Below are 26,887 nucleotides of genomic sequence, written 5' to 3'. Positions count from 1 at the left end.
AAAGAGCTATAACTGTAATGTTTTATATAATTGAAAAGGAATGTCAATAAATATATTGTTGTTTTTTTTTAATAAGAAAATGTGAATTAAATGGTGAAATATAATGTCTGCCCCATGTAATGTGCACACTATTCTATTTAATGTTTATATATACCGGTAGATGACATTTGAATAAAATATGTTCAACACAGGCTGTCTGGCTGGTAACTCTGTCATCATCAATCATCTTGAATCAATCATCAATCATCATCATAGACTTTAGATTATCATCAATGTGCCTTTCCTATAAGTAACCCATATTTTCAATGAGAATATTCATTCATTCATTCAAAGTTAACCTTTGTTAATTCTCAAAAGGACATTCAGTTTCAGTTTACCCTTTTTGTGCCCTCTGTTGTCCCTGGGTTTGAGTGAGGTAATGGTTCGAAGCTAAAAGAGCTGTTCTGTCCTGGCTGGGAGCACTGGGACAACCTTCACTTAAACTCATGAGCTCTCCATTGTTCTTAAACGTGATTACTGATTACTGAATGGTATATGTATATATATTTCGGACTCTGGAGAGTCTGGAAAGTTTGAATTGAACTGGATTTGTGTTATTTTGTGGGACCAAGATAAAGTTCTTCAATGGTTTGAGCTGCTGTTGGTGATAAGGCATTTACTCCACTGGAGGGCGCTACAGGACTAGCCAAGACGTGTATGCGAACTAGTACGAGAAAGCTTGTGCGACATGACATTCCAAAACACACCATGAAACAGCACCGACCGACCGAGCTTCATAGAATAAATACTCTTAAGCCGAGAAAACACAAACGCCGCTTGTGTCTTTTTACCCTTTGTACACGATGAACGTACATCGCGTGATCGCGTCATTCGCGTGTTTACCACTTTATCTAAACATGAGTTCAGATATGAGTTTGCTTACTAGCTCCTTCATATCCAATGAGACCACGCCCTGTCCAGAGTGTAGCGCCGGGTCCGTCACATCATCTGTACAGTAGGCAGGCAGCGCGAGCCTTCATGGCGACCTGACACAGAAGGAATGTTTGCAGTCTCGAGCTGCTGGGTTAGCCGGGTCAGGCCGGCGTCACAAACGGGAAAATGTAGTAAACCGACTCTTTGAATGTACTGCGCGACTTCTCCGAAACGCTACGCGCCGTTCATTTTCAGCTCGCTACTACTATTAGAAACCAGTGCGGGCTAACAGCGTTAGCGGGCTAGCATTCATTCACCTGCAGGGTGTTGTTGCTAAGCTAGCGGTCTCGTTGCTAACTAGTCGGGAAGCATCGTTTTTTACAGGCAAGACCGCCTCTTTCAACCCCGGCCAGCCAGGATGGAAAGTGACCGCGGTGCAGCCGTTAAGGACGGGAGCAAGATGGAGTTGGATACCCATTCCGTCGCACCGTCAACATCACAAGAAATACTTGAATCAAAGGGCGGCGGTAACTCAGTGAAACCCGGCGGAATGGGCGGATTAGTGCCAACGCCTACTGCGAAGAGACTCGCGGCGGGGGAGGATGATGTTGGTGGAAGTGGTGTGGGCGGAGAGTCCAAACTCTTCGGGAAGGGACAGGCGACTACCTCCCTGCTTCAGATTGCCATCAGGAACGGAATCTATCAGAACCAGGTCGCTAACGCCGCTAGTGGTGCGGCCAGAAATATCAGTATGCCGGCGGCCAAACCAGCCAACGTTTACAGCCTTGCGTCAGCGAGCAACAGCACCGCGGTCAACTCTCTGCTCAACCGGAGACACCGGAGGCACAAGCGTAATCTCTCGCTGGGGGCTTCGCCGATTACTTCACCAAGTTGCCCGCCCGGGGTGTCGTCGACCGAGGCGGCGAGCCCCGCTCCATCTGCCTCGCCGCTGAACACACTCAGTCTGGACAGAAAGACCTTTCTGCGACAGAAGCAGTCCAAGCAACTTCAGATCTCTGACAAGGCGTGGGTGAGATCGGACCCCCAGCGTGGCTGTGTTCACATCCACGACTGGCTCACACCCTCCCACCCGAGACCAGTGCTCTGCACGCTGGGCACTACTGCTGGTGAGATGGCGAGTCAGCTGGGTGGTGGGGGTAAGGCTGGGGCAATCTTGAGGATGAATCGCAAAGCAGCCGCTTTGATTGACTTAAATGGCAACTGTAGCAATAGTTCTGAGGTTAATGGCAAACAAATTGAGAATCTGGATGTCGACAAGACAGTTTACTCGGTCGCTCTATCATCCAACAAAGCAGAGGAGGAGAATGAGCCTTTACACGACTGCAATGACACAACACAATATTATCCAGACACGAACTTCCCCAGCGGTTTATTATACGATGATAAAATGTCAAGTAACTCTTCATCAGAGGTTTATCTAAATGAGAGCGTGGGGGTGGATTTGGGCCTCAGTGGTGCCGACAGCTATGGACATTACTCGGGTTCAGACATAGAGAGCAGCACCTGTGAGGACTTCAGCCCCGGTGGGCTAAGGACCGGCGAACACCGGGACTCACTGAGCGATGGGCTGGCTGTGGGCACGGACACCTCCATGCTGAGCCCCAGCTGTGACAGCGGCGCAGAGGGGCCCGACCCATTCGAGAGCTCCTCTGATGAGGTAGATCTCACCAGTTCCCCAACACACCTGCCCAGCGACCTGCCTGTAGACCTGCCAGCGACAGACCCCAGCCACGCCAGTAACAAGCTGTCAAACACACTGGATGATACGGGCGCCGGGACAGGGTCCAACGTAGACACCCCTGACCTGATCAAGCCTCCCCCAAAATGCTGTAGCACTAGCAGCTCTACTCGGCCCCTGATGGGCCCAGAATCTGTCCAGCCTGACCCAGGGATTCCGGGAGAGAGCAGAGGGTGGCCAGACACAATCAGTAGTGCCCTAAATCCTGCACTGTATGTCCAGCTGCATGGTGGAGTCGTACGGAGGCTGGCCGATGACGAGAGGCCACTGCAGATATTATATGAATACCTCACTAATCTAGGCTTCCAAGACCCACAGAGAGTGCAGGAGGAGGGCATGAATCCAGAAATAGGCTGCCTGATCCGCTTTTACTTAGGTGAGTACTTGTCATGAGAAACCCAAAATGCAGTATTGGGTAAACCGGTCTTTAATTTGTAAAGGTACAGTTCAGCATCAAATCGGGGCATGTTTACTAGTTTGCGGGTTAGGTTCACTGCCACTTGTTTTCATACAGACTTAACTGTCCTGTGGCCTCCGGCTGCCAGCTACGGCGGGTAACTCTGGTTCTGCTTGGGCTGTCCCTGCTCATTCATTGTACATCCATTCTCAGTGCACCGTGAGTGCTGTCATTGTATTTGGTCAGTCGGACAGTTAAACAAGTGGATTCAATTGTCCTGTCAGGACAATGCGTGGCGTTGTAACTGTACAACCCGCCCCCCACCCCCTACTGTGTACGCTTGTAGGGAGACACATCTGGAGGTAACAGGTGTGATCTTTTTACCACACCAAAGACCAAAATTGTGTGCTGCTTCGTGAATTGTTTGTTGTTGTGCTGTGGGCTGTGTTTTTGATGTTATTGTTGTGGTGGTAGGCAAGGCAGGCTAAACAACAGTCTGAGGGGACGGATCAAACAGCCTTGATCTCTTATAGGATTAGTGGCACCATTGGAAGTTGTTTTTGACCTTGTTTTGATACCCTCAACAAAGACAGCAGGATTAAAGATGCAAAAGCAGTTGGTTTGATGATATCGGATGCAATCAGCGTATCTTAAAAGCAGTTTATTTTGAGTGTATCACAAACACCCATCCTCTGTTAAGTGAGAAAGTGTTTTAAGTTTGCAAGCCCACCCATGCACCTTTAAAACCGCTACAACTTCTCCTTCGCTTCCATTCCCCCTTCCACGGCCCCCACTGTAGGATGACAGGGAAACAATGCAGGATGCAGTGTTGTGCTGGTACTGGGAGCAGGGGCCCTTCCAGTGAGCACTCCGCACATCGCTGCTGAGAGGACAGTGGAAAGAGTCGGTGGATGAATGAATGACTGGCAGGACATAAGAGAGTGCCGGTTACTGATGTGTGAGGAGGAGTAGAGACGGTGGAATGTGATTGAGGAGGGGAGAGGTGGTTACCCAGTGGTTGCCAAATTCAGTAATGTCATAGAGTGAAGTCAGAATGCAGTAAAGCAGGCTAATCCTCACAGAGTCACCGCAAACAATCACCACATCATGTACTAGTTGTTTGCCTTTTCTAGGGCTGCAACTATTGATTATCTACTTGGATATTACTATTAACAACTCTCGATTCTTCTGCCGAACTACAAGCTACTATTTTATCTACTTGTGAGCTTGTAAATCTGCTATTTTCAGTATTTTGTAAATCGATTAATTTCATAATCAATGTTTGTTTATTGTTCTCTCTTTTTTTTATAGCTGTGACAGCTATACTGTGTACAGTACACTGCACCAGTGACGGTCAACTTGTGACAGCAAATTCAGGTCCACTTTGCTTTGTTCAGCTGCCTGTAGTTTAGGAGGACAGGGTTACATTTGTTAGAAGTGCCGTGCAGGAGTTGTGAAATGCTAAACAATAATTGTTCCCCAATTCCTGTGAAGATCAGGAATAAGATGGCCTTTTCTTCACACAGTTGAATGGACGGGTTCTCACAGACGTCAGGGTGTTGTTGTTGTTGCAGGTCTAAAGTGGTCAGACAATCGGTGAAACACATTTTGTACAAAGCTTCCCATGAAATACTGTCCAAGAAGAAGTTGTCTGTCTTCTCCCTTAACCTCTCACTCCTCAATCAAGCTACTTAAAAAAAAATATTAGCACTTCTGTAGCAGTTGTACTACTCTGTGACCAGGAAAATTCCACAGCCGAAAGAAACATTTTCAAGCACTGAATGACTAGTTTGTGGTGGTCCTTTGGGACATTACTGCCTGTTAAGTAAGTAGCCAACCTAATGCAGACTGATGGCATTGCCCTGCTGTCCTCTCCTCTTAGCATATTATGGATTGTTTGTTGGTGTCAGTGCTCAGAGTCTAGGAGGAATTTGACTCAGCAGAATCCCTGCTGCAAAATGCTCTTTGGCAACACGCACGTACGCACCTGTATTCTGTGTGCTGACAGTGGGAGAACAGTGACCTTAGCAGAACTCAGATTTCACCTCCTCAGTGTTTCTGATCTACCTGAGACAGCAGACAGCAGAAGGCTCCTCTAGTCCCCTTCGGCCTGTAATGGTGGTGCTTCTCGGAGGTCACTGCTTTGTTGTACGAGGCTAATCGCCCGTCTGGTTGCTATCTGTGCCCAAAAAGTCCCAAAAACACTCCCCTGTGAATGCTGCATGTTGGTAATTTTGACTCTGTGGTTCTGCCACCTCACTCTATATCCCACACGCCCAAAACAGCCATGCAGTTGCAGCTCAATGTTGTTTTCCCCCCTAACAGAGATAGTGGTGGTGATACAGCTGGGATAAAATGTAACGGGAAAGCCCCAAGCAGCCAAGCTAGTCCTTTTAACGCTGCATTTTGGGAGAACTGAGCATGATAGCAGCATAATCGTAGAATAGATGAATGCCCTGGGCGGGTCGTGGGTCCAGGGATGTTATGGCCTCATCAAGGACAAAACGTGCTAAGAATATTCTCTCTTTAACAGACAGGAAACAGTCATAGGCCACTTGTGCTCAAACAGGATGTTCGCATACAGAGCAATAGATGGAAGGAAAGGGCATGTATGTGTAATATTGTGTATATATACATGATGTGACAGACCCTAAGCCATCATGTCTAGCCCACTCCACCCAGGGGAAGGGTGTAATTTACAGGATACACATTCCATAGTATTGTGTGGTTCAAACGTACTTTACAGGTTGTAGGATATGTTTAAGGCCTGCCCGTCGCACACATTACCCCGGATTTATACTTCATGAATGAAAAGAGCAGATTTACAAGCTTGCAACGCTGACATTGTGAGCTTAGTACATAGAATATTATTTTCTGTGTGCAACGCGTTACACTACCAAGGAAGAAATCAGGCAATGGCAGGCATTATTAGTCTGTTTATTCAAAGCAATCATCAAAGTCATTGTACTTTGCACACAAAGGGCTATATCATTATTTGTATTAGTCAACAACCAAGTGAGTGAATGGAGGCACTGGTGTACTCTGTGTGTGTGTGTGTGTGTGTGTGTGTGTGTGTGTGTGTGTGTGTGTGTGTGTGTGTGTGTGTGTGTGTGTGTGTGTGTGTGTGTAACATGATTCAGTTTTGATAACATAATATGCATTATGCAAGCAATCAAAATGAGTAGAAACTATAAAGTAATCATGGGGGTGTGGGGGCTATAATAACTTATACCCCAATCCTTTGGGATATTATTTATTACTGTCTTTGCTATACATTTGTCATACAGTACTATATTCCATAAGGAATAGGATAGCCAAGCTTGGTATACCTGTAGGTTAGCCTCGGTTAGGTACCCAGGCTTTTATTTTAATTTGCATTCGCTGTAGGTTGGCAGATTTTAATGGCTGATATTGGCCTATCACAGATGCCAAATATTGATATTTAACAATTCTGTACTATAATATCAGTATAGGTACCAAAAATCCAGTAACAGTCGGTCGCTACATGTTATGTAGACTGTAGACTGACGACTGTAGACTGACGTTTAATCACCACTCACTTTCCAAGCTAGCTATCGTATTTGCCTAGAGCAGTGGTGTAGCAACGATAACAAGGAAGGGAGCAGAAGTGGAGAAGACACGATATGCAAATGAAGACAAAAGCTTTCTCTCACTGTGGGCCAATTGTCTGTGGTGAGTGGTGACATCAGCCTCAATGCGGCCGAGAGAGCCCGATTGCAGTGGTGGGAGGGGCCAGTGTCCGATGTCTTGGCGGGGAGGAGGAGAGACGGTGTGGTATGTTTGTGCTTTCCCCTAATCGGTTCAGTTGTCACTTAGTTCCGGTGCGTTGTCCGCGAGCCCAGACGGTGAAAGTTAAATGCCATTCACACACCCAAAGGCCAAGCCACTGGAGGAGAGGCGGTCAGTGTTGGGACATGTTGGTTGCATAACATGCTAATCTGATTCGAGACCTCAACAGACCCAGACTGTTTAAATGGAATCTCCCTATCTTTCTGCTTGTCTTGTGTGTGATGTGTGAACCGTGAATGATGGCAGAGAACGAGAGAAGATGAGTTTTGTAGATAAAGTTGCAGATTTGAAGCCAGCTCAGGTTCTTGACCGCTGAGGGCCTCGGTCTCCCTCACTAGGCCTCGCTTTCTCTTTTGTTTGTTAATCCCCTTAGTTTCCCCCGTGACTTGAACCAAAGCATTGCTGCTCTGTGTGTCAGCGAGGGGTTAATGTAACCAATAACGCCAGAGTGACTGCTCACACACTCGTTCACTCTCCAGACCACCCCGGGCTATTAGAATTTGCTTACATAACCACAGCTCTCAGCCTCTTTCACTGTGAATGAATGAGTGTGTGTGTGTGTGTCTGTGTGTCTGTGTCTGTGTTTTTGTGTGTGCATGTTTGTAAAAGCCCAAACAGCTCAAAATAAGTTATTGTGTGATGTGAAAGGATGTCATGCAAAAAAGGTTACAGTATTATTGACACCGACACACACTCTGTGTCTCACTCCCTCCCTTTACCCCATGCAGGTAAGCCTCGGAGCGCGGGCGGCTCGGAGCGTGTGCAGCTCTCCGGGCTGTTCAATGTGCGCAAGGGGAAGCTGGCCCTGCCGGTCAATCGCTGGTCAAAGCGGCAGGTGACCCTCAGTGGGACCTGCCTCATCGTCTCCTCTGTCAAGTATGCACACACCGGAAAGATGCACATCCTGCCCCTCATCGGAGGAAAGGTACTCCGTCCCATACTCGGATAAGCCAATACCCCCACGTAGCCCCAGCTAGTGTCCTGCTGTACAAAATCAGTGTGCACGTGTCTATTGTTGCTGCGGAAGTGTGAGATGAAACCTCAGCTGACTAGAGTTATTTTTATTCAAGAAGCTCAGCTGACATTAATGATATTGTCTGATTCTGAATTGTTTTGGAGACGCAGAAGCGCTGCCGAGAAATAAATGAGGGTCTGGCTGAGATTGAGATCAAGAGGGCACAATCTAAACCGGAGGTGTCTAACACATTTAAAATGTGACTTCACGTCGGCCAGTTGTGCATTCAACAAATGCATGCTTGCGTTGCTTTGTCTCTGCATGCCTGTAACTACAGAACACTTTATGAGTTGTATTTTTTGGGAGATTGCCTTACAACTTTAGTTTCTTATGAAACATTGCCCTACTTGTTTCTTTTCTTATGAAACATTGCTCTACATGTTTATTTTCTTATGAAGATTGCCTAGCAAGCATTACTTTATGATGGGCTTTAGCTTTATCGGAAACTTCAAGAAAGTTGTAATGAGAGATGAAAAGATAATGCCATTTGTCTGTTTTGGTCCAAGCCCCACCCTTTTGATTAATAACCCATTTGAAATAGCAGACTCAAATGCAGAATTCTGCATTGTGATGTCTGTGGCTGTCATTACGTACAGATGTGAATATTTATAGCTCCTGTACCATTAATTCCACACAGAGCTGAAGACTTGAAAATTAACTTTTCCATGTCACATATTTAAATTATGGAGCCTGTGTGAGTGACACATACACATGCTGCAGAGGGGAAATGAGCTGGGTTGTTCTGGAATAGTTGTATCTCCTACAAACATCGTTTAATTTGACTGGCACAAATATTGTCGTAATAGTTTGTCATTGGTTGCTGCCTTACATTAAAAGTACCTAAGGCCCTTGACAGTCTGGGGAGGTTGATGAATTGTGCATTGAATTGTGGGTGGTTAATTACGCCTATTGTTTTATTAAGTAGTAAGTACACAACAAGCTGCCAGTGCAGTGTGTAGTCAGTAGAGCGAGATATCAGTAAGAGAACGGCCCATGAGCGACTGTCTTAAAGAGCCATAATAAAAATACATGGTTGTTGTTGTTGTGATTTGTAAATATATATTTTCTTCTTCCCAAAATCATCCTGCGGGCATCCCTTCAGCCCTGCATGCAGCCCTCCTGTTTAACACCCTTGATCTAAATAATTTGAATGCCAGATATTTTCCCCCCAAAGGTTATGCCTTGAAGTCTTTTGTGCAGAAAAAAAACAGTGCAATAACTAGCGTTTTTGCTCATGTGACACAGGTTGAGGAGGTGAGGAGACACAGCCACTGTCTGGCCTTCAGCTCAGCCGGACCCCAGAGCCACACCTATTACGTCAGCTACGAGTCCTACACTGAGCACCTCCGCTGGCATAGGCATGCCTCAAAGGTGTGTGTGTGTGTGTGTGTGTGTGTGTGTGTGTGTGTGTGTGTGTGTGTGTGTGTGTGTGTGTGTGTGTGCGCCCACAAACTCACTTAGCTTATTGAATCCAGTGATGCGATATGAGCTTGTAGATCTGCTATTCTTGAACATTTGTGCAACTCTTTTTAAAGCAAACATTTTGAACTCAAATCTTTGCTTCCTGGAACGAACCCAGTGTACTATCTGCTGCCCCATCTGGCGGAGTCAGGTTAGCTACGGTGGCCCGCGGCCAAATTTAGCATTTTGGGGGTCCTTGACATGAAAGAGTTTGAGCACGGTACCACTGATAAAGCAACATTTCAGAAAACTGTTTTTTGTAGAATCGGCATCAGGTCTTAAAGGTAGAGTAAGTGATTTCACTTAATTCAAATATCACTTATTTTTTTGTTTTGTTGTGATAATCCTCCCTACTATAGAGTGTGCTGACCATATAAGGAGTTCCTCCCTGTCCCCAGTTAACCCCTGGGGGTCAAAAAACCTTAGGTTTCGTTTTTGACTCTCTATCCTGATTGGACGAAGGCTTAGGTCCCACAGCCAAAAACGAAACCTAAGGTTTTTTTAGTGAAATCACTTACTCTACCTTTAATGTTAACTAATCAATGTGAAGTGGTCTTATTGGCATTCCCCCCTCTCCCTGTGTTAGATCGCGTCCCAGAGGGTGAGCTCTGTAGACTTGTCGTGCTGCAGCCTGGAGGAGCTGCCCTCGCAGCTCTTCTACAGCCAAGACCTGACCCACCTCAACCTCAAGCACAACTACGTGTCCCCACAACGAGGCCTGGCCGCCCTCACCAGGTTAGTCTCTGTTCCACACGGCACAGCCTGTTGTCATGGGCATATAGAAGAGAACCAAAGCAGACGAAGAGATCTCTGTTCTTCTTTACTGTATGTCTCTCTCTTTCTCGCTCTTCATCTCTTTTTGTCTTTCTCTTTTCTCCCAGTCCTCTCTCTCTCTTTTGGACGTGGGAGCTTTCTCGCTGCTGGGGGAACAGCCATATGGGCTGAAGATGGGAGCGGCTTAGCTCCAATTACAGCTGATGCATGGTGCGTGCGTGGGCAGGCCCGTTTGTGGCCCAGTTGGGCCAATTAAAAAGCCAGCTACATTTCGTGATGAGAGACGCGACATGTCACCAGCTGACCTCTCCGGGGGGGCGCAGTGGCCCCTCCTCTGCGCTTTCAGCTGTCTGATCAAACTAGTGAGTTGGCTGCTTACATGCCATCGGAACAGACTGCTTCACAGCTGTAGATCACTGGCAACAAGTAGTGTCTGGGTTATACCCAGCCCTATAACCGGGATTTAGCCAACATAGGGGATTTCCCCAACAACGTTTTTATGAGGTCACAAGTAGAGCTCTTCACGGGTAATTTTTTTTTATTCAGAAATTAACTTGTGACATTTTACCGATTCCGACCCATTCCGAAAATATTTTCAAATAGTTAAACCAAACCCGAATTGATCTGTGACATTTCGTCCGATTCCAACCCATTCCGAGATGTCTTTTAAATTGTGGCGGCGAGCCCGACCGAGATCTGATTCTTTCCGACATTCCGAGAGACCCGACCCAGCCAGGCAGACATAAATGTGGACTATATGAAATAATATAGCGGACGTATTGACCGGCAATTACAATTGTATGATTAAAGCACGCAAGAGAGAGACACAGACAGACAGAGAGAGAGGTTCCCTGCAGGCTGCGCGCTGCAGCAGGGTGAGAGAGGGGGGAAAAAGAGTCGTCTCTTCTCGTCTCCTCAGTGTGCGTGCATTTAAAATGAACCAAACGGATCATTTGTTTTTTACACACAATCATTAGAGTTTTAGCAGAAGCAGATGCATGTACCGGTCTTGGCTGAATGGAATGTTAACAAGGCACGACACTCAATGCACTTATAAACAGCTCCTACTTTGCTCTCTTCCTTATCCACGTGCTGTGGTGAATGGGATACACAGGAGAGTTGTCATGGTTGCTTTAACCTTCTTATATTAATTTGATTTGAGCTTTGCTAGTTTGCTTTCACCTCGTTGAGGTCAACACTGTTGTCGGGATCCGTGATCGTGATATAAAGTATAATTTGCACGCCAGTGTTTTCATTCAAATCAGGGCAAGGCAAACTATGCAGGACGGGGCTTGTGGTGGTACGTATTGCGCTGCTGATCCTAAATCAGCATACCCATCACACATGTAACACAGCCGTTCATGTCGCTGGAACACTAACCTGATCCTAGGTCAGCCTAAATTATCACACTTTAAACAGAACTTTGTTCCCCCGGCCGTTTTTCTCCTCCTCCGCGATGTGCGCAGCATGAGCGCACATGCAGAGAGAAAGAGTACCGGTATATATATACTGATTGAATATTTTATTAACATTTGCAACAAAAAAGCACACACGCGAAACGCGTCGTGCTAATAAATAAGTTGATGCAGTAAGTTGTCCGTCTCTGTTCCCTGGAGTGTGCAGTCCTTTCCTTGGAAGGTCTTTTCCCTTTTATATATATATATATATATATATATATATATATATATATATATATATATGCAGGGCTGCACACAACTTTTTTGGTCTAGTACTCAGAGGAGCACCTGGAGGAGTTACTTGGTGCTCCTAAAATGCGGCGACCCATCTCGCCAGATGGATAAAAGAGAGATGCATGAATAACTTATAGCAAAACGATATTTATTGGATAAGTGGGGACTGGGGAGTCAATGGAGAGTATTGCAACTCTAGATTCATCCCATTATTTAAAAATAAGAGTTGCAAATTGCAGCTATAGGTCCATGTGTATTCCCAGCCCTATATGCATATTCTAATACAAACTTCTTAATACTTCCTTTGATTGATTGAAATATTTATTAACAGTTTGCAGAATTACAGTACATTTTAAGCACAAACTCATATTATCCTAAGGATAATACGAGCATCAAAGCAATATTTAGATACTTTTTAAATTTTTAATTTAAAGCCGATCTACTAGCTTACAACGTGTTGCGGAGCCGCGACACGTTGTGAGCTTGCTGATCAACTATTTGTTTAACATACGACACGTCGTACGGCGAAGCATACGTCAGGCTTCCCTTTTAGCCGAGGCGATGTACACAATCAACACAGTCAGACAGACAGACATGCATGGCTCCTCGGTGCAAAATAAATAATGTTCAATACCCGACTTTACGATAAAAGCTGGGTGACTGAAAGTCTTTGTCCCTGTATAAAAAGGTGCAGTTTTTATCGGCCAGATTGGGACGCTCACGACATATTTTGCACCACATCTCGCTGCGCTCAGCATTAGTTTGGAGCCAGCCGACATCCAACAACTTTTCCGCAAACACATGTTTTCTGTGCGGTTCAGGTGGTGGTTCCGTTTGGCGTCTCTTTGGAGGTGGTGGTGCTGGAACACCAAAATAGTTACTTAATGGCGCTTGCTTCTTGGACATTTTGACGAGAGTTTGGCTGTAATACTGTAAGAATAATGTGTCGGATAACTTTTTCTCCGAGTCCGTAGTAAACTCCTGTCCTCCTCCCAGTAGCAAGCAGGAAGCAGCACGCATGGATTTGGAATCCTCCCTCGTTTGAGTAAGGACGCGCTGTGATTGGCCACAATGGCCAGTGCACTCTCGCAAGACGTGCTGTGATTGGCCAGTAGCCACTTTGAGTGGCAGTCGGTGGGAAATGCTCTCGCCACAGAATTTAGTGGGTATTCTGGCCATAATAATCATTCTGGGCGGCCCCAGCTGTTGGTACGCAGAAGCGCTTCCCGGCGCTTGATTGACAGCGCATTTTTTATTTTGACGACGCATGCGCACTGGCGCACCACTTATGTGCAGCCCTGTATATATGTGTGTGTGTGTGTGTTGACAAATATAGATTTTTCGGTAAATATCGATTCTGAAAAATGTAAACTGTTCAATATAAAATGTCCATAGTATCGATGTATTGATACTCTACCTCTCCCGTTGTTTGAGACATGCGCCAGCGTGCACACACAAAACAGGAGCTCTGAGTCCCTGCGCGCAGCCCCTGATCACACACCGCTGTCTTTTCTCCTGAGTTTTCTCCTATACTCGGCTCCGCTGCGTTCTTAACTTCTTATTGTCGCTCGTATTTCTATTTATATAAGCTAAAGGCTGGTCAATATGGCATGTACGAAACCCTCGCAGCCCGCTCTGATGGATAAACAGCAGAAGTGCTGTTTGGACCTGGTTCCGAGCCTGATTCGCTGAACTCCGTGGAAACTGTTCCGTCACTTCGAAGTGACAACAAAACAAATTCATGGAACACAGCGAATCAGGCTGGAAACCTGGCTAGTTTGGAAATACTTGGACTTAAATCTGATGAACACAGAAAGCCAAACGACAGTTGCAAGCCCAAGTACTTTGTTGTTGTTGTTGTTGTTGTTGTTGTTGTTGTCCTGCTAATCAACATAGCAACCTGTGTGTGTGTGTGTGTGTGTGTGTGTGTGTGTGTGTGAGATATTTAAAACCAGTCATTGCTCAAAATAGGAGACCCTGGCAGATCTTGCCTTTAATCCAGCCTCCACAGTACAAACCTGAATGATCCATTTTTACACTTTAACCACAAGAACCGTACAATCCCTATTCTGGTGAATATTGAACAAGATTGAACAGATTTACATTAAGCTCACGATGCATCGCAAAACAATGTGTTGTGAGCTTGTAGGTCTGCTATTGTCAGTGAAGAGATGTGGTGTGTAGAGGGACAAAAGGAGGGGGCCTTGGCTTGTATAGACCCCCCCCGGGGAATTCGGTCAACAAAGTATAGGGTTTACGTGGTTAAGAGTTAGATGAATCACCCATGATTTTGCTGTGTAGCTGCCATGGCCAGCAACTGATCCCTCCCGCTGTCTATTCCATTTCATCTCTCTCTGTTGATTCCCTGGCCACGGTTCAGCGGCCACGGTAGCCCGTCGCGCTTCCGATGGGAACGGCCGTGCGCTTCCATTGTTCCTCCATAAACACTCGCTTCCCTGGGCGCTGTTTTCAGGAATGTGTCCTCTCTGCGCTGCGGCCCCGCCTCCTCCCCACACCCCCCTCGGAAAGACGCGGATCCGGGGGCCGTCTCGCTCTCACCCTGGCCCCTTTGTGAACCGGATTAGCCTGGCCCACGGAGCTCTGGGAAACGTTAGCGTAAACACACACATGCGCACGCACTCACACACCCTCATACACACACACACACACACACACACAGGTCTGCGCACTTACACCACAATGGGCTACCTGAACCGCATGTTGCCTTGTGTTGATGAATACGTGAGCACTTTGGCTTTGTGTAAACACTTTGCTGCTAAGCAAACCATGTGGGTGTTTTGCTATTCTTTCACATGATGTTATGCAAACGTCCTACCTACTAGGTTTCCATGTTTCTCTGAATAGACATATTTCTTTCCACAATGTTTATGTTAGAGCTTCTCCTCAAGGCCAGGCTCTAAAATATAGTTAAGATATTACCCTCTGAGAGTCTGTTACTCTATGTTCCCTCTCTATGCTCCTCCTCTATTCTCTATTTTGTGCTCTTTTCCTCATCACTGCTCTCTTAACCTCTTTTCTACCCAGTCACCCTTTCTCTACGGCCTCTGTTTGTCTCTCGCTCCCCTAATCTGTCATGGTGTTCTTTCTTCCCCTCTCACCTGCCTGCCCCCTCTCCTCCCATCCTGGCTCTTATTTTCTCTCTCTCGCCGTCTCTCTGACTCCCCAGGTTCTGTAAGCTGAGAAGCCTCAGTCTGTCTAACAACGCTCTGTGCGAGTTTCCCCTGGCCCTGTGTGACATCGACTCGCTGACGGAACTCAACCTGCAAGGCAACCGTCTGTCCTCCCTGCCTGCCGCAGTGGGAACCATGCACAAGTGAGTGGGGACCTATAGTGGCCGCCGGATAATAAGCCATAAATAAAGAAAAGGTTATCTAGGTCATTTGTACGGTAATTTCACCTAAAGAGAATGTGTCCCCAGTGACCTGCAGTTGGCCGGGAGAGAAAGTGGGCAGATGCAAGCATGCAGCCAGCATACTATCAGTGCACAGTCAAATTAGTTCATAAAATTTGGCTGTGCACCAGGCTTTTGTCCTGACATTGCAGTAGTTTTAAATTTATTTATATTGATGCTGTTCCCGGAATCCGGAGAGGGAATTTAGGGTCAAGCGTTTAGATATTGTGTGAGTGTGCCTGTGTGACACCAGTGAGTCGATTGCAAAATATTGCAAAATGTGATTTCCAGCTAGTAGTAAATCCAGTTTCAGACATGCTGATGATGTAATGGGATTCGGGAGAATTTAGGCTAGCTTTATAAATAAATTCCATGAAAGGCTCACACATTTGCTTGGTCAAGCAAATTTTAGACAAATGTTTGGACATAATTCAGTGATTTTTGAGTGGTGCAACCACTCCCTTACGGAGCTGTGTGTGTGAGTGGCTGGGTGGGTGGCTGGGTCTGTGCACAAAAACAGCATGGTTGTTTTTCACCACCTGTGCGCAAACTAACACGCACACAAACACACACGCACATATTAACACGGCCATCAAAGTTCTTTGTCCTTTCTATTAGTAACGCCCGACGAAGTTTGATCCAAAAGAGGAAGTTTATTGATATGAAAACGGATCGCATCACTCCACAGCCTAGGAGCGCCTGTTGTGCAATCCTCGATGTTGCGCAAGAGTGAGACGTCATCGAAAACCTCCCTCCCCTGTTTAGTCGACGAAAATCTTAAAACGTTAATAACTCGCAATCTAAATCATCCCGTCTAAATGATTAAAAAACATCCTGTGTTAGACGGCCCTCCGCTGTCCAGGCGCTAGTCGCGATAGATTTATTCTTACCTCCCGTTGTTGTCGATCGACTCTAGAGTGGAGTGGCTATTGTTAGCTGCTACACACACATTCACAACAACACCCGGTCTGTCCGTAAAAGTGTTCCGTGTTTATAAATCGACTGGGCGCTATAATGTAATGGATTAAATGACCCCGGGCAATTAAGGTGTTAACTGTATAGGTGATGATTTTGGGTGTGCCAGTACAGTACAGTAGACGGACCCCCACACGGTAACTCTGTTTTCTCAACCGTTTCGGACGTGGGGCGGCTTGCCGGATTCGGGCCGGCCCCCTGGGCGCGTTCCTGGGGGTCTGGATGTTCCGGAGACCCCCACATGGTAACTCTCATTTCTCTACCGTTTCGGACGTGGGGCGGCTCGCCGGAACCGGGCCAGCACCCTGGCCGTGATCCTGTGGGTCTTCCGGGGACCCCCAGACGGAGTTGCACCACTCACTTCACACGGGTGTGATTTTTAACTCTGAAGACTTTGTCATTATCCCTCACTTGCCCTAATACTCCCTGTGTTGTGTGTCTAGCCTGCAGACTCTGCTGCTAGATGGGAACTGTCTGAGCTCCCTGCCCGTGGAGCTGGGCTCTCTAGAGGCTCTGACCTACCTGGGCTTGTCCTTCAACTGCTTCACCTGCGTCCCCCCGGTCCTGGAGAAACTGAGGGGCATGGAGAGACTCTGTCTGGCGGGGAACCAGCTCTCTGCCCTGGACATGGCTGGCCTGCAATGGCTCCCCACTCGCCACATAGATCTCAGGTGGGCTGAGCTATGCAATTACAAACATAGTCAGTTCAAGGCAGTTCAGTTAGCTTCAGTGAATGAAATATATTGTCCCGTTCTTCGTTGCTGATTTTCCATTAAGTCCATTAAGTTACTATTTGAACATCTCTGCGTTCTGTGAAGGTTAAACCGGATCCACACAGTAGTGGTTGGAGACGCAGCACAGCTGGCTCACATTGCCCAGCTGGATGTGAGGGACGCAGGGCTGGAGGAGCTGGACGTCAGCCCTCTCTCCAGGCTGGAGCTCCTGCGCTGTGACAGAAATGCACTTGTCCTGATCCGAGTCAACGGCCACGCGCTCAAAGGCCTGCATGCCTCACACAACGGTATGTTAACTGTCCACCACACCTTAACCACTTAAACCCTATGACCTGGGTACCCCAGGGGTCTACACTTGGTCCCCTACTTTTCCCCCCTCTATACCTTAATCTCTTTTTCGAAGATAGCCGCTATAGTTGGTTAATTTATTGACACAATTGTATAAAACATTGTGTCCAAACAATAATCGAGAACCCATGAATAAAAACTTTAAAAGGGTACAATAGTACACAACACAAAATCCCTTTACTCATACAACCGCAGCTTTCTGTTGCTCCAAAAGTGACAGGCAGGCATGTAGCATGCTCAAAGTTCCTCTGTTAGCGCCCACAAAGAGTAAGCTCAAATCAGTATGCTCACAATGTGTTGCTTCTTGTTGTGAGCTTGTAGATCTGCTATTCCGCTCAGTGTTCGGTGTTCGCATATTATGACATGCCTAGTAAAGAGCTGCTAGAGTGAGGTTAAACCAATTTTAGGTTTTCATCCCCAAATCACCCCATTGAGCTTCTGTCATGTTTCTTTTCTTTTCAGAGCTGAGACAGCTGGAGGTGAACCCTGTGCCAGAGAACCTCACTGTTCTGGATGTGTCCAGGTTGGTTCATACTGATGGATATTATTTATCACCGATGCCAGAATTTTAGGTCCTGAGTCCTCTATCACAGATTGCCGAAACATTTCTGCAACATTTTTTTAATGTTTGAAAAACTTTGTGTAAAGTTAAAATTTGAGAACATTTATAATAATAAAGCCACACACAAATAACATTTTAATTTATCCATATAAACCCTATTAAAAAAGAAAAAGGAAAAAAAAAAAGTTTAATAGCCAACATACATGCTACAAACACAAATTGGGACACATTGGCTACATAATTGCAGATAACATGAATATAGTTGCCCATATATTCATGTTCATGATTCCCGATTGACCTGTTTTGCTGGTTTTGTTTTGCAAAAATGAACAAATTTGTATTCTATCTGTTAAAAGGATCGTAAAACACGAAAATGCTTGAGGGCTTCCACTGATGGTTTGTGTTGTAGGAACAAGTTGAACTGCATCCCAGACTGGGTTTGTGACTGCATTAGACTGGAGGTGTTGAACATAAGTCACAACTCTGTTGCTGAGTTACCCATACGGTGTGTAACACACACACACACACACACACACACACACCTACACGCCGTATCAACACCCATGCACGCCCATACATACAAATCCTGACTGCTGGTGCTGATTCTATTGTTGTATATATATGCCGTAGGTTGCTGTGCAGTGTCAGCCTGAGGAAGCTGCTGCTCGGTTGGAACCGCCTGCTTTGGCTGGCCGACAGGCTGGAGAGATCCCAGCTGGAGGTGCTTGACGTCCAACACAACCTCCTCGCTGAGCTCCCACACAACCTGTTCATCAAAGCCCAGAGGTACAGTACAGTACAGTACAGTACAGTACAGTACCACGCAACACACACACACACACACACACACACAACCTGTTCATCAAAGCCCAGAGGTACAGTACAGTACCACGCAACACACACACAACCTGTTCATCAAAGCCCAGAGGTACAGTACAGTACAGTACAGTACAGTACCACGCAACACACACACAACCTGTTCATCAAAGCCCAGAGGTACAGTACAGTACAGTACAGTACCACGCAACACACACACAACCTGTTCATCAAAGCCCAGAGGTACAGTACAGTACAGTACAGTACCACGCAACACACACACAACCTGTTCATCAAAGCCCAGAGGTACAGTACAGTACAGTACAGTACAGTACCACGCAACACACACACAACCTGTTCATCAAAGCCCAGAGGTACAGTACAGTACCACGCAACAAACACACAACCTGTTCATCAAAGCCCAGAGGTACAGTACAGCAGTGTTTCTCAACCTATGTACCGCAGCACTTTACTGTGCCGTTTGATCTGTCCAGGTGTGCCACGAGATTTGTCCGAAAGTAACACTTTTCATAGCCTAAAAATCTCGGGGCACATCGGCGTTAACATGCTGCGTTAACCCGATAAATAAATATCGGGGTCTCACTCTGCACAGAGCCTCTGGGTCTGCAGCGGCCAGGAGGCTGTGTGTGTGTGTGCGTGTGCGCAACACACACAACCTGTTCATCAAAGCCCAGAGGTACAGTACAGTACCACGCAACACACACACAACCTGTTCATCAAAGCCCAGAGGTACAGTACAGTACCACGCAACACACACACAACCTGTTCATCAAAGCCCAGAGGTACAGTACAGTACAGTACAGTACAGTACCACGCAACACACACACAACCTGTTCATCAAAGCCCAGAGGTACAGTACAGTACAGTACAGTACAGTACCACGCAACACACACACAACCTGTTCATCAAAGCCCAGAGGTACAGTACAGTACAGTACAGTACAGTACAGTACAGTACAGTACCACGCAACACACACACAACCTGTTCATCAAAGCCCAGAGGTACAGTACAGTACAGTACAGTACAGTACAGTACAGTACAGTACCACGCAACACACACACAACCTGTTCATCAAAGCCCAGAGGTACAGTACAGTACCACGCAACACACACACAAGCCTCATTTATACTTTGTCGCACAACAGGGTCGCTTGCTGAAAATAGCTGATCTGCTATTTTTGGCGAGCGTATAGAGTATATCAATTAAGCATAGCTTTTCTTTCTGGCAGGCATAGAGATAGTAGCGAAACTCTGATTAACTCTGAACATTCTTGTATGTTCACTAGTTGTATTTTCTTTGACATTAAATAATGGTGAAGATGAACTAGGAGAGCCCCTGAACCCTGCACATTGAAAACTGCTGTTTTAAATCATTCATACGTTCATTCTTGCCCTCTCCTTGCAGCTTGCGCTCCTTGAATGCGTCGGCCAATAAACTGGAGAGCCTTCCCCCGGCCAGCCAATCGGAGGAGACCTTCAGCAGCCTGCAAGAGCTCTATCTGACCAATAACGGCCTAACGGACAAGTGTGTGCCACTGCTGACTGGCCACGCCCACCTCCGAGTGCTCCACCTGGCATACAACCAGCTACAGACCTTCACCGCAAGGTAAAATTCCCTATATAGTTTCTGACTAGTGGAAACAGGCTTTTCCCCCATAAATGAATGCCCTATTTTATACTTCATCACATTGACAGTGTCGTGCAAATTATAATATTTTTGTTTTTTGTCACTGGTTGAAAGGGGATAAGTCTGTCTATGAGGTTTATAAATATTTACCAAATAACTGGATTGCATCCATTGGAACACATGCACATGCCATCAATGCATTGACAGGAACACATGCACAATGCTATCAATGCATTGACAGGAACACATGCACAATGCTATCAATGCATTGATATGAACACATGCACAATGCTATCAATGCATTGATATGAACACATGCACAATGCTATCAATGCATTGATATGAACACATGCACAATGCTATCAATGCATTGACATGCACAATGATATGAGGATTGTAATTTCTCACATGCTAATATGTCATTAGCAGTAGCCATCATCATCATCGTTGTTGGGGGGGGGGGGGGGGGGGTGTCAATAGCTTTGCTATTCAGATGTAATTCAGTCAGTAAGTAGGTCTATTAGAACTGTGATTGATTACAACAACAATTTCTACAATAAATTAATAATAATAATAAACACTAATCTGGGAATTATTTCGGGCCTTTAGAGGGCAGCAACGGACCATCTTGGGGCTTCACTTTCGGGACGAGATTGCTTCCCCTTTTGGCGAGTGTTCTTCACTTTCGGGTCGAGATGTCTTCCCCTTTTGGCGAGAAGTCTTCACTCCGGAAAGTGAAGACTTCTCGCCAAAAGGGGAAGACATCTCGCCAAAGGTGAAGACCACTCGCCGAGGCGAGTAGTCCGGTATTCGTCTACCCTTTTCCGAGTCACAGCAATGACTACAGCCTGATTTGTTTTTATCTACTTATTTTGCTGCTGTCCTGATTCCAACTTCCCCAAGATCCAAAAATGTGGCACGTTACGCTCTAGACTCTACTCTAGAGTATTATCCAGCCGTACAGTTTTGGGTCAGGAGAAAAAATGGTTACAGAATATGTCTCCCAGAATAAAACCCCACGGCTCTCTTATAAAACACTGCCTCATCTTCTTTCACATCTTTCTGCAGTAAACTGGCACGTTTGGAGCAGCTGGAAGAACTGGACCTGAGTGGCAACAGACTACGGGCCGTGCCCACCACCATCCTGAGCTGCCGACGGCTGCACACCCTCTCCGCTCACTCCAACTGCATCACTGTGTTCCCTGAGGTGCTCCAGCTTGCCGACATCAAGGTTGGTAGAATGGTTGGTCAGAATGGTCACATGCATCAGACTTCTAAGTTCTATGCCTACAGAGTGGCAAAAAACTACTTTCTGGCCTTGACAGTCCATACATCCAAACAGAAAAGTCTGCCAATCTGATTGCATTAAATGACGTTAAACTCACTTTTCCACTTACTTTGCCACTCAATTTGCCACTTGATTTGCCATTCACTTTATGCATGTGCATACCCTCTATTGTATTGCAGTGTTTCCCTATAACAGTGATTCTCAACCTGTGGTATGTGTACCACTGGTGGTGGTACGCAGATAAGTCACCCAAAAAAGGAGAAAAAAGACAAAAGGGGAATGTTACTACAGGTAGTTCTTCTGACCAAGCAATTGGTTGAAATACAGTAGGCTCTCTGTATTGTGATTGTTGAACTGCATTACTATTTCATTGTGTAAGGACACCCTGTGCAGAATGCTGCGCTTGGGTGCACTGATTTGTCTTAGTTTGAACCAGCTAACCAGCATCCTTATAGGTCGGCACGCTCACTAGTGGGGCAATTGAAAAATTCTAATGGCAATGTTACATTTACATTAGTGCCATAAATGTGTGTACAGTATATGGAGTCGAGGGGTTAACACATACTGCATAGAAAGACTCAAGTTTTTGTGTGCTGTGAAATAAAGACAATTAAAAAGCTACAATGTGGGTTTTTTTGTTTTTTCGATATTCTTTAGGCTTTTTTTTTTGCCTTTTTTATTGATAGATCACAGTAGGTTAACAGGAAACGGGTGAGAGAGATGGGGGTGGGGGGTTGGGGGGGATGACATGCAGAAACGGTCGTCTAGATCGGGACTTGAACCTGGATTACCAGCCTAGGTGCTCGGACCACTAGGCCGCTGCTCGGGCCAAAAGCGTAATTTAAAACAAAACTGCATACAACCGTTCCTGTTAGCTGATGTCAATGACTGTGCTGCATTACTTGGTGGAGTTGAGTAAAGGGAAAGAGGGTCAGTCTGTTCTGTGACTCTGGTCATGTCTCTATGACTATGAGTAGCTCTCTCTTTGTTGCTGTTAGAGCTCTCTCTCTCTCTCAGTTTCACTGCTGTCCCTGTGTGTTCATCTTTGCCTCAGGAGACATCAGGTCAGGAAATCCTCTGTGATCTCACAGTTAACTTTCCCCCTAATATAATCTGGCCTCACCCTGCTCTACTCCCACACACATGCGTATGTGTGTATGTGGGTCAGTTGCATAAACGAAGTTTAAATGAGATCAAATACAATATATATTTGCATATTGTGATAAATATTGTTGCATAAAAATAAAGATTTGATTTTTAGATTTTGAGACGGCGTCTCCCACATGTGTATTAAGCCGTGTGTGTGTGTGTGTGTGTTTGCGCGCATTCCTCTGACAGTGTGTGGACCTGAGCTGTAATGAGTTGACTGACGTAACTCTGCCAGAGGCCCTTCCTCCTAAACTCCTGGAGCTGGATCTCACCGGAAACCCCCGTCTCAACCTGGACCACAAGAGCCTGGAATTGCTCAAGTACGAACTCAAACAATGCAACACAAATGGCATAGCGAAGAATATTGTAGCGTGTAGCGTTTTTTTTTCACTTTTACTCATTAAACCTCCTCTCTCTCCACAGTAACATCCGATGTTTCAGAGTGGATCCGTCTCCCTCGTCTCTGTGTGTGAGCGAGGGACCCGGCGCCCCCGCAGTGTGGAGTCACGGCTACACGGAGGCTTCTGGAGTGAAAAACAAGTCGGTGTCATTTTCTGACTCTTTCACATTTCACAAAGCTCTTTTATATTTCACAACACAGTGTGTAGATCGTCTATTTTTGCTATTTAGAACACATTGTTCTAAACATATTTATTTCTGTGCGTGTATTCTCAGACTGTGTGTGGCAGCCCTGGCCCTGGATAGTTTCTGTGGGATCCGTGAGGCGCTGTATGGAGTGTTTGATGGAGACAGGAATGTGGAGGTGCCCTACCTGCTGCAATGCACCATGGGAGATGTGCTGGCAGAGGAGCTCCACAGGAGCCAGAAGCAGGGAGACTACATGAGCACCACATTCCTCACCATGCAGAGGTACAGTGTGTGCACACACACACACACACACACACAGTTCCACATTAATACCAGTGTATGATAAAGTGTGAAGATAAATAAAATGCACTCACATAATGCATCTTTAGAGTTAAATCAATTTAGGTTTTACCTAATGTGATCTAAACATATCCCAATATCCCAAATCATGTCCCAAAGAGCTGCACATAACTAATACAGTAATAATAAACAATAAGTAAATACACAGGAGTGCAACACATACACATAAAAATAATTAGCAAAAACAAATATAGCTGTAATATTTCTATAGATGAAAGTGTATACCTGGCTTAAATTTAGCTTAATTTAGGTGCCAAGCTTTGTTTGAGTACAAGTGTCTAGGGAATAGGATTAGGGATGCATTCTTGGCCAAAATGGGTCATTGACATCTTTACCTAGAAAACAAGCTTAATCATGTGTTTGTTTTGATGGTGTGTAGTAAGCTGGGTACAGCAGGCCAGAGGCTGGGCGGCTCCGCAGCCCTGTGTCACATCAGACACGACCCGGTGGCCCCCAGCGAGCGAGGAGGCTGTTTCACCCTGACGGCCGCCAACGTGGGCAAATGCCAGGCCGTGCTGTGTCGGAACGGCAAAGCTCTGCCCCTCTCGACCGCATACACTGTCAAACAGCAGCACGAGTACCAGAGAGTCAGGCAGCACAATGCTATTATAACCGAGGTATTTATGAACAAGAAGAGTTCTGTTATACGTGTGACCTGTGCGATGACCTGTAGTTCGTAGGGTGTCCTGAAAGGATGTTATGTAACTCGTCTCTTGGTCCTCCTCCCCACACAGGATAACAAGGTCAACGGTGTGACTGACTCCACTAGAATTATGGGCTATTCTTTCCTGTGCCCCTCTGTGACTCCGCAACCGTACATCTCTACGGTGACCCTGACGCCCCAGGATGAGTTCTTCCTGCTGGGCAGCAGGGGCCTGTGGGACACGCTGAGCCCCAGCGAGGCCGTCGAGGCGGTGAGGAACGTGCCGGACGCCCTCGCGGCCGCCAAGAAGCTGGTGACCCTGGCGCAGAGCTACGGCTGCTCCGACAGCATCAGCTCCGTGGTGGTCCAGCTGAGCATTACTGAGGACTGCTGCTGTTTCTGTGAGCCTCCACCACCGCCGCCCAGCCCTGGTCCCGCACACACAAACGCACACCCATACCCGAGCACTGATGGTGCCCTCCTGCCCCTCCCGCCGGCCTCTTCAGGGACAGTCAGCGAGCTGAGCAGTGAGTTCAGCACGTCGGAGATGAGCAGTGAGGTGGGCTCCACGGCATCTTCGGAGGAGCCGCCGCTCCATGCCGAGCCACCGGCATCCCACCTGACCCTGCCGGGGCGGGGAGGGGCGCGGCGCCAGGCATGCGGCGGCAGCACTTTCCAGAGGCAATTCTCTGGAGCCCTGTCAGACAACGGGCTGGACAGTGAGGATGAGGAGCCCATCGCTGGCGTCTTCTCTAACGGCAGCCGTGTGGAAGTGGAAGCTGACGTCCACTGTCTGCATGGACGGGACTGCTGCCCAGCACCCCACACATGCACCCCTCTCCCCGGCACCTCGCATCCCGAGCTTGCGGCTCTACCCTCCTCCTCCCCATCGCCCTCTCCGGCATTCCGGTCATCATCGCCCGTCCCCAGGCCTCCTTCCCCCTGCCTAGGAGGTGAGGGGTGGTCGGGCACACTGGGCCGCAGAGCTCGGCCCAACGGCTCTGTGGCCTGCCAGGGGAGGAGCCAGGACGTGATCGAGGAGGCGGCCGACGCCCCCGTCCGCAAGCAGGGGGGTTACTTTAATGCCCCTGCCCAGCCCGACCCCGATGACCAGCTCATCATCCCCCCGGAGCTAGAGGACGAGGTTCGACAGATCATCCAACAGCAGCAGCAGCAGCAGCAGCAGCAACAGCAAGAGCAGATGCACATGCAGCCCCATAGCCAGCAAGCACACACCTTACAGAAGCCTGCGGACTTCTTTGTCACACCCCTCTAACTCTGCGCTCAACGCTATGCCCTGCGCAACAGTAAAGCCCAATTTATACTCTATTGCACAACGGTGTCGCTCGTCAAAAATCTCTTACTTTTGAAGAGCGACTCGGACACACAAGTATAAATTAGTCTTCAATGTGAAGTTCTTGTCCGGGCCTTAAGAAGGCAAGTATCAGGGATGGAGATTTGATGCACTGCAGAGCATCGATTTGTTACTGCTCCCTCCAACAATAGCACACCCTTGCTGTATTCCATTTGCCTCACACTAACTGTTAACGGACCACAAAGACTGTTCTGTTATTGTTATGTTATTTTACTTTAATTTTATATTGCTAAATCTATGGCCCAGGAAAATGCAATGCAAATTTTTATAACACTTTTCAAGCATTAGTTCCTCACACTTCCTTTAATTTATTTGATTTTTTTTTATCATGTTTTTATTTCAGGAATGGAGCACTTTGAATGCTTTTTTAAAATCTAACATTTAATTTGAGATCAGTTCATGTGCAACGGTACTTTCTGATGCAGAGCACGCTGTTCCTTGAGATGTAGCGGCTATTTCCTGAGGTAAAGTGTGGCTGTGGGCCTTTACAGTCATAGGAGTTAGTGAACCTGTTTTAGACTAACTCCTAGGAGTTGCATACTCACAAGTGACCTAGTCACTGAAGCGTACTAATATTCTCTGAGAGAAAAGATGATTATTTCTAAAGGCTGATGTTTCGAAGATGTGTGTCCTCGGGGGTGGTGTGTGGAGTTTATAGCCTTATCTATACTTGGTTGCACATGGGTGTCGCACACCCCGCTCAGAGCTCACAGCGCACCACACTGCGATGTGTTGTGAGCTTGTAGATTGTGTTTTCGGTGCGCGTCACCTGTACGCAACAAAGTATAACTCAGGGTTAAAGTAGAGGCACAGTGGTAGGTAGGATGCTGACAAAGCGTGGCGATCCCATGGGCATTACCCAGTTCAATGAATGTTTTTTGGAGCAGTGTTACGCAGACTTCTTGACAATGGCAAACCGCACAAAAGAGCTACTTTTTGCTATATAATAAAAATCTAAGTTTTCAAATAAAAGTTGGTCCTTCACTTCTTTGGGAAGAGGAAGACTAGGTGAAGGGTATTTTTAGTAAACCCAGAGAAGAAATTACTTTTCTGCATTTTGACCCAGAAGTGTGCTGCTCTAAGTGAGTGCAGCAGCACACAGAGGAGCAGTGACTTACTATGGGACACTTCAGCACAAAGCCTGGGGGAGCTAATGATTGAGCCGGGGACC

The 26,887-nt window shown here is 46.7% G+C and overlaps 1 protein-coding gene across 1 annotated transcript; it reads left to right on the top strand.

Moving 5' to 3' along the window:
* The first annotated feature begins 752 nt into the window (after positions 1 to 752).
* Positions 753 to 26,640, top strand: LOC308320538 (PH domain leucine-rich repeat-containing protein phosphatase 1-like). The gene is made up of 17 exons (XM_080771039.1): positions 753 to 3,047; positions 7,607 to 7,803; positions 9,139 to 9,264; positions 9,941 to 10,089; positions 15,007 to 15,153; positions 16,650 to 16,877; positions 17,025 to 17,227; positions 17,751 to 17,811; positions 18,260 to 18,355; positions 18,481 to 18,636; positions 20,092 to 20,292; positions 21,382 to 21,544; positions 22,940 to 23,070; positions 23,174 to 23,290; positions 23,426 to 23,620; positions 24,078 to 24,315; positions 24,433 to 26,640. The coding sequence occupies exons 1-17, from the start codon at positions 1,331 to 1,333 to the stop codon at positions 25,615 to 25,617; spliced, it is 5,310 nt and encodes a 1,769-aa protein (XP_080627165.1). The 5' UTR covers positions 753 to 1,330; the 3' UTR covers positions 25,618 to 26,640.
* The last annotated feature ends 247 nt before the right edge of the window (positions 26,641 to 26,887 follow it).

This window comes from Protomyctophum bolini (assembly GCF_963924005.1).
Source record: "Protomyctophum bolini genome assembly, chromosome: 8".
Classification (NCBI taxonomy): Eukaryota; Metazoa; Chordata; class Actinopteri; order Myctophiformes; family Myctophidae; genus Protomyctophum; species Protomyctophum bolini.
The sequence above is the reverse complement of the archived record's forward strand: the minus strand, read 5'-3'. Positions and strand labels throughout refer to the sequence as shown.